Source organism: Lithobates pipiens, unplaced genomic scaffold (assembly GCF_037356315.1).
Source record: "Lithobates pipiens isolate NorthernLeopardFrog02 unplaced genomic scaffold, aLitPip1_a1.2 Scaffold_25, whole genome shotgun sequence".
NCBI lineage: Eukaryota > Metazoa > Chordata > Amphibia > Anura > Ranidae > Lithobates > Lithobates pipiens.
Window position 1 is genome coordinate 56,018,509 of NW_027507787.1, and position 12,375 is coordinate 56,030,883.

A 12,375-nucleotide genomic window follows, 5' to 3' on the forward strand; every position below is an offset into this window, starting at 1 on the left:
GGCCACTGTAATACAAAAATTATGCTTACATCAATTATAAACACAGTACTCCAAAAAATAGTGCTACACATGCTTGTGCAAAAATTGGAAAATCTGCAGCTGTGACAGAAACAATAATAACGATCTAAAAGTGATTCTACCCTTCCTTAGTACACTAAAAAAATATAAATATTTTTGTGTTGTGAATGTCTGGCAGCATCGGCCAGTATGTAGGGGAGTCAGTCTGAAAGAAGCCGGCCAGGATCTCTCGAAGGGACATAGCTGAAAAAGGTCTGCTAAGCGGACCTCAATCAGTGCTCTCAGCCAATCAGTCAGAACACACACCCCCTGTCAGAACACAATAGCACAGCAGGGGAGATTGCTGTACTAACATTTGATTGTTAGTACAGCGGCTCTGATCTGAGTTGTCCTAGTGTGTACAAGGCTTTACTGCCTAGTAAAAACATTGTCGGCAGTATAGGAAGTTAGTGGAAATCTTGATTATAGTGCCTCAGATAGCATTAAAAATCTGTCAGGGCTTTAATCCTTTATACAAATCTAAGCAAAAAAAATGTTTTGGCTTAACATAAACTTCTTTAAATTGAAGTTTATTTAAAGGCCTGGTCTACTGTAGGTCCAAGTTCATTTATTTGTATAAATGTGCCAGTAAGAGGTCTAAATCTTTTAATGCCAGTGTAGTTTAAATAGTGTTACTTAGTTTTCCAAAATATTTGAGAGTCTCTTATGTTTTTTAATAGCATTTTATTAATCTCTGACTCACAGTTAATACATTAAAAACAAAGGTTTTTTTAATGTTACTACAGTTCACACAATACCTTGGATCTTTAATGCTTGTGCATACTAAACGTCTATTTATGTTTTATTTTCTGTATTGTTTTCAGGCCTTATACAGCTCAATTAAGAATGAGAAGTTACAGTGGACAATGTAAGTAATGTTTCTCTTTAAGCCATATGAGTGTATTTAATTAGTGTTTCGTTGTTGCAGTTTTTGTCTAGTTTTGTGTTTGTGTAGTTCATACAATATTGGTATGGTAATACTTCATTAAACAGGAGGTTTGGCAGCGTAAAGGAAGAAAATATAGTATAGAATATGTTGTAGTGGGTGGTTAGAGGTATATGACTGAAAATGAACTTGTGCATTTTAGACACCTTGTTTTTTACTTTGTTTACAAGATAAAAGTAATAGTTTTGGATCACAAATACAGATGTTCAAAGCCTTCAGAATATTTTTTTAGCCCTTTCCTCCCCCCTAAACACACAGAAATATAATGGTACACAGCAGGGCCTTTTTCCCAGAGAATAGTCTAGGATTCCCCCCTTTCAGAGTCACTCCTTGTCTCAGCCCCTACCCACCTCTGAGCCACTGTTTCTTGGTTCAACTGCCTACCCACCTCACAGTAGCACCCCTTTTAGGGAATACAGAATCAAGTAACATCTGTAGTACTAAGTAATATTGTATGAAATGTAGTAACAAAAAATGCAGTTAAATAGATCCCCTTCAGCCAGCTCCCCCAAAAACAATGGACCGCGCGCAACAAAATACCCCCCAAAAAAACTGATCTCCCCATAGACAGCATCAATAGACCCTCAAGCAGCCAGCTACAGTAGGCTGTTCCCTCAAAAGTAAATACCTCCCAGCAACAACTGACCCCCCCAGCAACAATAGATCCCCCCACCTGCTACAATAGATCTACAATAGACCTCCCCAGCAACAATAGACCCCCATGCAAAAATAAATCTCCTTCAGCAACAATAGACCTCCCCAGAAACAATAACCCCCCCCCCCCCCACACACGCACACGCACACGCACAAAAATAGATCACTTTACTTTCAGTGACAATAGATCCTCCTGCAGCCAGCATAAATGGACCCTGCAGCACAATCCACCATCCCTTGCCTTTACATCCATTCAGTGCTGGAGGTGCTGGAATTTCCCCGCATTCCCGCTGAAAAAAATCCCTAGTACAGAGAATCTGAGCTGGGTATAGTGGTAGTGTGTATGGTTATCTATATGTATACAGAGTAGGGAATAAGGACCCACAGTTGTATCATATATACATAGATCTCAACTGTGCCTCTCATCAATTTTAATTCTCCTTTGTACTGTTATCATGGCTCTGGTAAGGTTGTCATTTGACAGAATCATGTTTTACTAAAAAAAAAACATCCCTCATCATCCCCTTCTTGTCTCAGAAAGTAGTTGGGTGTGTATGTGGCCTCAGGTTGGATGATGGAAACCATTTTACATGTCTGCTTTGGGCACCAGTGTATAAGTAGTGTTAAGGCTACTAGTCTCTGCACTGATTAGTTGTATTGGAACAGTAGCATTATTAAAGGAGAGCTGTACCAAGAAGCAATGGAATTTGTCTTTCTTGATCCCTTCTTCTGAAAAAGCCAGTTGCCGGGCTGGTTATGCTTAATAAATAACTTTAAATAACCTAAAAAAATATGCAAAGTAGTTCTGACTTTACTTGAACTTGTCCGATTTGCATGCTTTTCTCAGGTCAGTAGCACAGAAAGTATTGAAACCAGACACTGCCAAGAAACCAGCAATTTGAAAAGGAGGTCAACAATGATAGCTTACCCGTTTTCCTACATATAGGCTTCATTACCTGTATGACCAAATACAATAAGTAAATATTTGAATGTCTATAGGCTGACCACAAGTTCACCTTAAGCTTTTATAATAATGGTACAAAAATTATACCTACCCAAAATGTAGGTATCTCAGTACCCATGACTAGTTTAGTAAGAGCAATTGTTTTCTGTTTAATAAGATGTAGAAATTCAATGACCTGGTGTCAAACATCCATTTTCTTGAGATTACATTTTGTGCAGTTTTCGTTTCTTTGCTTGATTACTCTTGTAGAAACTTGCAAAAATTCAGCAGTGATAATTCACAATAAAGCCATGCTGCTGTGCTGAAATTCTAGATAACAGGTTAACTTATTACCAGCAAAGACTTTTAGCCTTTGTTTGCAGAAAATGATGAATAATAGGACGTATATGATTTGCATAAAACTCTGTTAGAGCTTTTGTTTGGCTATAGCTTGCTTATGATTTGCAGAGTGTACTTTAAAGGACCGTGCACACAATCAGAAAATCGTACGAAAAATACTGCTTTCGAATCGATCGTTCAATAATCTGATCGTTAATACACAGTTTTCGAGAGCCGATTATGATAATTCATGCAAAATTTTCCAGGACAAGCATGAACATTTTCTCGTACAGATCGTACCATTTTCGTGTAATTATTGCAGTTAATACAATACAACTACAATGCAACGCATTACATCACTTCTGAATATTTATTCTGTCATACGAGAATTTTTGTAACTAGCAACTTCTTCATTTTCGATATGAAGACTAGCATGCAAAAAAAATGGACAATCATTTGTCCAATAATCTCATTGTTTGTACCAGGCATTAGAGTAATATTTTATCTCACTTTAGAAAGCAACAGGTGATTCAGCCCTACCTTTTTTAATCATGAGTGGATAAAATCGACTTTAATTTCCAACCACAGTTATGAGACAATTTAAAGGAGCAGCATGGAAAATTTTTCTTGAACAAAGGAATTTCTAACAGCATATGTGGTTTTCGCTCAGCAAAGACTATTCTTTCCAAAGCCAAATGTTAAAACAAAATCTTTTGAATGACAAACAAATGTTCTGAGAATTTTCATACAAATTTTCCTTTCTTAAGAATTTTTGGTTGAAATTGTATCCATCTATGGTCAGCTTAGGACTCTGCATGAAAACCTTGGAGTTGTTGGCACACAATACTACACCCAGTATACAGCTCACTGATTGTATGGTTGCATTGCATATTATATTGAAATATATGGAAATAAAGAATGCATATACAAACAATATAACTGGTTTTTAAAGAGTTTTAAAATTCTTAAACTGTCGTATCTGATGAGTTTTGTATCATATTTAATAGATTTTTTATACTATTGAAACATGATAAATGTTACAAGGAAAATTGTTTTTTATGCTTGGTGTCCAATTATGTGACCCAAACAGAGATAGCGCAAAAAAGTTCTATGGGGACTTTGCGGTTTGCACTAGTTTATTACAATTTGCCCACTGGATTATTTATTCAATCAAATAGCAGCCAATCAGAATTCAAGTTTACTGCTGTAAGCAGGCCAAACATTATGCAATTTTCTATCCTTCTACCACTGTTGGAAAGAAAGAAAATGTCTTTATTTCCCTATGAACGCAGTCAGTGTTAATGGGGGAAACCCTACCACAGCACTATTGTGTTGTGTCAGCTGGGAGCATGGGGGAGCCTTCCCTGCCAGTAGAACACAATGGTGTTTAGTATTTCTGTGTTATAGCCATTGGCACTAATCATTCGTGAAAAAAACGTCAGGATGGTTGTACACAAGTGGAACAGTGGATTGATTTGTGTACAACCAGGGTGCCTGGATCAAAAATTCAGCTAGTCACTGCAGAACCGGACAAATTTTGATCCATGTATGGCCAGCTTTAGTAAATTCTCAAAATGAAGCAGGAAAGCTTTCAAGGAGAGCTTAGAGCACCACAGAGTGATCACAGCAAACATAAAGAGACTAAGACCAGCTGAATTAGAAGCTAAACTGTGGTAGGGCTAGAATCCTTTTGGCAAGTGCCAGTTTTTTTGATTTTGGAAGTTGTGAGCTGCCTGTGCTTGCTATGGAAGACTCTTGTGTAAGAGCAAATCTGATTATAGAGATTTTGTCATGCCAGTCCAAGCCTTTCAGAAATTGTTGGGGAAACTGTATTTTAAATCTGCCATCATAAGTGTGTTCATTACCATCCCATGTGTGCCTGTTAAAGTAATTGTCTAAGCGCTCTTTACCTGCTTGACTGTTTGACATATTTTTTTCTGAGTGGTCTTGTGCCGACCACCAGTGTATTATCAAGCAGGCAGGTATTCAGGATAAAGCATCTGCAAAGTCATTAGATCTTGACCTTCAATATTATATGCAATCCTAGCTCCACCACCCTACATGTTTGAAGCAAGTATTAAGATTTATCCAACACATGGTGGGTACAGAAAAGCTGCAGATAATCTGTAAAATAGTTGTTAAAGGCTCAGCTCTGTGTGCTTTTATTTGCTGATTTGCTTCTAGTGGAATCCAATAATGTCACTAGCAAGTGAAAATAATAACTACATAGTGCCCAACTGTGCCTCTGTTCCCTATGCAGCCTCAGTTGCCCCTCCTTTTTGCCTGATGTGTATATCTCTATACAAAATGTAGCATGTGTTTGCTACAGTGTACTTTCCCCTCAAGGTCCCTATAGCCTTGAGAAGACAGCTGCAGGGTCTGGTTGTTTTCAATTAAGGAGAAATCATTTTAGATATGTTTATTCTTCGTCACCTCTTCACTAATACACTTCCTCCCCTCCTATCTCTATTAGGCCTCATGCACACTGAACATTTTTACAGCTGCTGTTTTTAGCTTCAGGCATTTTTTTTCTGCAGCCAGTAAACTTCCCCGAGTGTTAACCTATGCGTCCATACACACATAGGCTGTTATCAGCGTTTTTTGTCAGGAGTGTTTTCTGGCTGGAAAAAAAAACAGAACTAGTGGGTTTTTCAGCTGGAAAACTCTAATTAAAGCTTAAAAACATGGCTATTCTGTGTTTATCACTGTTTTTTTTTTTAGCCATTCCTTTTTGTAGGAGTATAGTTTTGCTAAAAAAAAAAAGGCTGAAAAACGCTACTGCAAAAAAATCTGCAAAACTCATTCTACAGCTACAGCTTTTTACAGCTAACACTACTGGAGTTTTTATAACATCCAATGTGCATGAGGCCTTTAAGTGAACGTGTCATCTTTGCAGAGTGTGCGCCTGACAAGTCTATGAAGTGCTCTGCAGCACACCAGACTGCCATCTAAAGTTTGTGACCATCTTAGGTTTGCCTAATTAGCTGATCATATTGAAGCTTTTCGTGATGGATGTTCAGAGTTTATTGGTATTTAGATATAATTAAAGTTGCTAGAGAGCTATGAAGCATAATAAATTGTTAGTGTATCGCAGAGAAATGCCAAAGCCAGCATGATGTTTAGTATGCGTTATTGGGGCTATGCCAGTTTAATTGTCCTGTTAAACATTAATGTATGCATTATAACATAACTTGAGAACCATGCTTAAGGCATCCTAGGCATTGTACATTTTTGCGGTGAACAAATTGCAAATACACTTGAATGCTCATAGTTTATTTAATAAAATTGAATTCTGTTGAATAAATGTAAGGATAAGCCAAAATGTAATAAAAATTTAACAAAAAAGATTTTTTGCTGCAATATTTAGCTCTACACATAAAATATAATGTAATAGGTATTCTAAACAGAGGAATACATATATTCATGCTATATTCTGCTATAATCACTATTTAGTAGATAAAATGTTCCATTGGTCCTGACAGTGTGAGGTGTTTCTTTACTGTATAATCCTATATTATGAATTTGAAAAGATGCATAATATAGATAGTAAAAAGAAGCAAAGATCAAAACCTGGATATATCCATTCACAACATACTTTGATTGTCTTAGGTCTGCAATGGCAACAGATGACAAGGAAAGTACAGGATGAAATCAGTGAAACAGAGCTTATAAAATGAGCATTTAAGAGTAACCATATGTATCAAATAGAAAAAAACAACAAACCTATGTATCTTATAAAAAAAACAGCCCTTTTTGTAATCAAACATAAAACTGCCTTTTGTGGTACCTTTGTACAGGTTGCTCACAACATATGTAGAAGCAACCGCATTTCAGCATGTCATAAATGTCACTGGCGATGGTGCACACAGGCATAGCACATCTCCCACTGATTTACAGTGACCTTAAAGCAGACAATACGGGTATAGGCAAATTATTATGAGTGTTTGCAGTAGGAGATCAGTTGTTGACTTAAATACTGAAACCAAATTGTTAATAAACTACATGAAAACATTTAGCCCAAATTGTTAATAGGTTATACTTAGAAATCCTTATCAATTCTGTCACTGGAATCTATGGAACTAGGAAGGGGAAAAAAGACAGCAGACATCACCATAATGATACCATTTTACATTTGATGGTTAGTTTGCATATTATTATTATTATTATAAAGGATTTATAAAGCGCCAACGATTTACACAGCGCTTTAAAACATAAGGGCAGACAGTACAATTACAATGTAATTGAATACAGTAGGAATCGGAGGGCCCTGCTTGTTAGAGCTTACAATCTAAGAGGGAAGGTCAAGAGATGCAAAAGGTAATAACTGTGTTATAAGTACAGTTGTTAGGTGGGGGCAGGGTAGGCTTCTCTGAAGGGAAGGGTTTTCAGGGATCTAAGAGTAGACAGAGCAGGAGATAGACAGATTGGGGTAGGAAGTTTCAGAGGATGGCAGAGGCTCTGGAGGAGAAGTCATGGAGGCGAGCATGGGAGTAGGTGACATGGGTGCTAGAGAGCAGGCGGTATTGGGAGGAACGAAGAGAACGCGTTGGTTGGTATTTTGAGACTAAGTTAGTGATGTAGCTCGGAGCCTAGTTGTGGATGGCTTTGTAAGTTGTTGGCATTTTAAATTTAATTCATTGGTTGAGCGAAAGCCAGTGGAGGAATCAGCAGAGAAGGGTAGCAGACACTGAGTGGTTGGTAAGGTGGATGAGTCTGGCGGCAGAATTCATGATGGACTGAAGGGGGAATAGCCTTGTAAAAGTATTATAATCCTTTATATTCAGTGTCTAACCTTTAGTACAGTACATGGAAGCCATATTTCAATGAAGTTCAATAAAATACTCCTTGGTGCTCTGTTCCCAATGCATGTGCATTAACCCCTCAGTCCCCAGTCAATATATTAACTAATTGTCTTCAGTTCCCCGTTAATATGTGTCAATCACCATCCAGGCCCCATCTCCTGTGTATTAACTTATAAAAGCCCAGTCTGCAGCTAATATCCATTTACCATTTGGGAGCCTAGTCCCCAGCCATGTATATTAATCCCTAAGTGCTCAGTCTCCAGCTTTATAAACTGGCCCCTTAAGCCCCATACACACTATCAGATTTTCTGCTGATTTTTGCCTTCAGATTTACCAAAACCATGAAGTGCAAGGGCCTGCCTGATTGTATACAAATTGAAACTCCTAAGGTTTGACCTCATATTATATGGTTTTGGTAAATCTGAAGGAAAAAATCAGCAGAAAATCTGATAGTGTGTATGGGGCTTAAGTGCTCACTTCCCAGTGCATCTGTTAACCTCTTGATGCCCAGGCTCCAGCATGTAGGATAATTCTTCAGGCACCAGTGCATGTCAATTAATCCTTTATTGTCCAAACCAATGGGGACATGTATGGTAACCCCTCAATGCCAAGTTCCCAGCCCATAAGCATTAACCCTTCAGAATCCATTCACAAAATTATATGCATTAACGGTTGTGTCTAGACCCCAACACATGTCCCTCAATTCCTAAGTACCCAGTTCATGTGCATTAACTCCTCACCACCTAATTCTCTCTGCATGTGTTTTAACCCTTCAGTGTCTCCTGCAGTGCCCTACCACAGTACATGAGCATGAATCCTTTAGAGCCCTGCCTGCAGTGCATTAGCATTCACCGCTTAGCAGTCAGTCCCCAGCACATTAATACTTCAGGGCCCAGTCTCCAATGCATGCCTTTTAACTCTCTAGTGCCAGGCCCCCAGCACATATATGGACTGGGGACTAAGTTGGGGGCCTTTGAAGATGTTGGTGTGCCTGAATTGGGTATGTCTATGGTATGAGTAGTTGTCATCCTGCACCCAGTAGATCAGGCAAAACATTATAGGGCATCCTTGAGACACAACTTCAACAGTTGGGTAAAAAGTAGCTAAGAATGTGTTGGGCCTAGTTTAGCAGCAGCTAAGGTAGTTGTGTGTAGTATTTTGAAGAGAACGCAAACTTCATGCAAGTGAACAATATAAACAATGTCAGTATTTCCAGCTTGACTGTGGGTCTGTAACCCTCTCACTACTCTCCCTGAGACTTCCGTCGGCGACTAGCCGAGACTTTGATGTATACCATGACAGTGAGACCCTTCCCTTGCTCCTGCAGCAGGTCTGGGCAGCGGATCACCGATTGGCTGTTCAGACTAGCCACTGGAGCAGCTAACAGTGCAGGCTTTTTATAGCTCAATCCAGCAATCAGCTTGCAGGCTCCTTCTTCACCAAATGAGTCACAGACAGCTCTTCTACTTAACAGCTCTCCAGTTGGCAGTTGTCTCCGACTCATCCCTTTCACTTTCTGGGCTTTTCTGTCAGTTCCTCCTGCTCTCAGGTGCACTTGGGTACACTAATTATTTTTTCAACAGTGGTTATGTCTCTGCTCCCAGCGCAAATTCCATTTTCCAGCGTTCTGCAGTCTAAGTTGGATCCCAACAACAAGCACACCTGCTGCTGCCATCTTGTTAAGGAAAAGAGTCCTGCATAGTCCAGTAGTAGAAAGGAATTGTATCTCATTATTGGTGTCAGTGGGAGGCAAGTATAGGGTTGCATCCAACCCACGGGCCACTGTTTAGACACTACTGCTATACAATACAGCACCATTTTTTTTTTATTAAATATTTTATTTAACCGTTTCTAAATTGTACTGGTACAACAAAAGTTTATTTCCAATTTATACTTGACCACAATAATGAATCAGGAATATGTACCTCATACATTTCGAAAATAAAGTTGTTACAGTACTGCTCAAATTATATAAATCTAAAAATGTGTATGAATATAAAAATATGAAGACAAAACCTTAAAGAACATCTATTCTAAGAATACATTTTAGATACTCTGTTCTCCCTGCTCTTTTTGATGTCCACTGCATTTATTTTCTTTTACTTATCATATTCAGGGAAGCTGTAAATCGTCTGTGTAGCTCTTAGGACATCCTCTTGAAAGGATGAGAGAAGCTGCACTCTTCGAACCTTGTGTGGGCAAGCTAGATATACCAAGTTGATCGTTCCACTTTAACTGAAAGCTAGCAAAGGGTTAGGTCTGCGGTTGATAATGGTAATGTGCTATGCAAGGGTTATGGTTAAAGATTAAACAAATGAAGAACAATGCCAATGCTTTGTGCAGTGAGCCTCCACCTGCAGATCCTCCTCCAGCTTTTTCCTCTTATTCATCTATTTTCATGATTGTTGAGGAAAGGCTGTTATAAGGATCCCAGTATCATTCTAAATTCCTTTGAATGGTGCAGGTCTCTTCTATCCTTCATACAATTTTCTTGTCATTCTCCTCTTGATTGATGGGATTTGCCCTGTGCACCCACAATCCATTTTTGATTGGTCATCTCTAACTGGAAGCACACAATGTACATTTTGTCAGCCAAAATAAGAGCTGCCAGTGCCACTTGGAGGTGATGTGACAGCTGTTTAGCAGCTCTTCTCAGGCTTTGTACAAAGGGTGACGGTTTGGGTCTCAGTTACTTAAAACAGAAATCGTGCTGGTAGATCCAATATTAGCAGCTTGCAAGAAACAAGTAGACAAATTGTATACAAATATAAATTCACATTGCCTCCACTTATAGTGACAACCAGAAATTCCTACAAGTGAGCCATCGTGTCAAAATGAAAGAGAAAGAAAATATGAATGACAGTCCCAAATATATCTAAGTCTAAATCCACTGCTGTGATAGTGAAACAAATCTTGAGTGGTTCATTGCTTGCAAAACCAAGTGCACTATCACCTCAGATTAAGAGGACCCTTAATGGAAAGACAGAGGACAGAGCAAAGTACTCGGGCAAATACTCTGTATCAGTATCAATACTAGTATCTGTATCGGTGCAACCCTAGTCCTAACACTACCACTGCAGGAAATTCTAGCCCACCTGGCTGTTTCTTCATCAGTTTACCCAACTGACACTTTGGAGATCTCCCAGAGCAAAGTAGGAAAGATTTAAGCACACAGCTATCTTCCAGAGAGACCTGCTACATGTTGCAGTCTCTGCCCTTGTGGGTCCCTGCACCATGCTGTAGTACTCACACTGTCCTACTTGCTCCTGCTGCCTCTCAAGGAAGACTCTTTTCAAACTTCTTCTGTTGTCAGGATCCTCCCAGGCCAGCACATGAGCCCCAGCCAGAGGTAGAGCCCCTCCCCGGTAGGGATCCCTCGGGGAACTGTACTGGCCTGCGCCCGATAGAAGACCTTTGGAATTAGAGTGGAGACTGTGAGCCAGGCCTTTTCATCCAACATCAGTGCCTAACCTCACAATTGCGCTTCTGGAAGAATGGTCAAACATTCCCATAGACACACTCCTAAACCTTGTGGACAGCCTTCCCCGAAGAGTTGAAGCTGTTATAGCTGCAAAGGGTGGGCCAATTCCATATTGCACCCTACAGAAGTTCATGTGCGTATAAAGGCAGGCATCACAATATTTTGGGCAATATAGTGTATATAAACAATGAAAATCCATCTTTAAATATTGTCATCCAGTGATGTAGGGCCAGAGTTAATCAGGATAACCTATGTCCCAATGAGCCACTAACACAAACATGACGGCCCACACACAACAATCCTCACCATTGCAGTCTTGCAGCAAATGACAGCTCCACATATGGCTATTTAATGTCAATGACCATATTTGGTTAATTATGACACCCAGGATGCTCATCAGCTTGTTTACAATTTGACAAAAGCTGGCAGGTGCTGCCTGCATCCTAGCAACCAATTGCACATTATGTCTTTTTGCTGCTTTAGCAACCTGAAATTTGATTGGTTGCCATGTCTTCATAAATACCTCTCTGTTGATTTGTATCTCTAACATCTCTAGCTTGGTATTAATTTTTTTTAACCTAACACATGGTTTTAATACAATTATTTTCACTGTTTACCAAACTTAATTTAATGTGGTTCATTTTTTAGTAATCTTCTCTCTGTATCACAATATATTAAGTCTCATGTCCTTGTATGAGTATTGTAGGTTAAAAATGTGAAGTTATCATCACTAAATTGGAAGTGATGAATATTACAGTTGCTTTGTCTCAACACGTAAGTATCGGACACACCTTCCCATTTAAATGGTCTGAATCACATATTAGAGAAAATATACCTTCATGCTTAAAGAGAGTCTTTGAGCTTAATTTTAACCCACTAGCAAAAGCTATAAAGATGGGCTTCCAGCTATGGGACAAAGAAGTCTTTACCTGGTTTGGGTGCAATAGCTTCCTGAAAATTAAAATATTCTACCATGCCTACTATATGTCCTACAGACATTTCTGATTAAACTTCCAACTAGTTTCCTGAGTCAGATTTAATTCCTATCTTTGAAAGGGAAAGAAGGCTAGGATCAATAGAACCACCTTGACATTGCTGGGGAAGAGAGGGGGCATAGGGTTTCCAGACCCAGTCAAATACCACATAGCAGAAA

At 39.1% G+C, this 12,375-nt stretch overlaps 1 protein-coding gene across 3 annotated transcripts in view; it reads left to right on the top strand.

The window, feature by feature from the left end:
- Positions 1 to 12,375, top strand: part of PSD (pleckstrin and Sec7 domain containing) — a 711,875-nt gene that overhangs the window by 592,955 nt on the left and 106,545 nt on the right. For all 3 annotated transcript variants that reach the window (XM_077454479.1, XM_077454482.1, XM_077454480.1), the window contains one exon: positions 882 to 925. In XM_077454479.1, the coding sequence (XP_077310605.1) occupies positions 882 to 925 (44 nt within the window). The remainder of the gene's footprint in view (positions 1 to 881; positions 926 to 12,375) is intronic.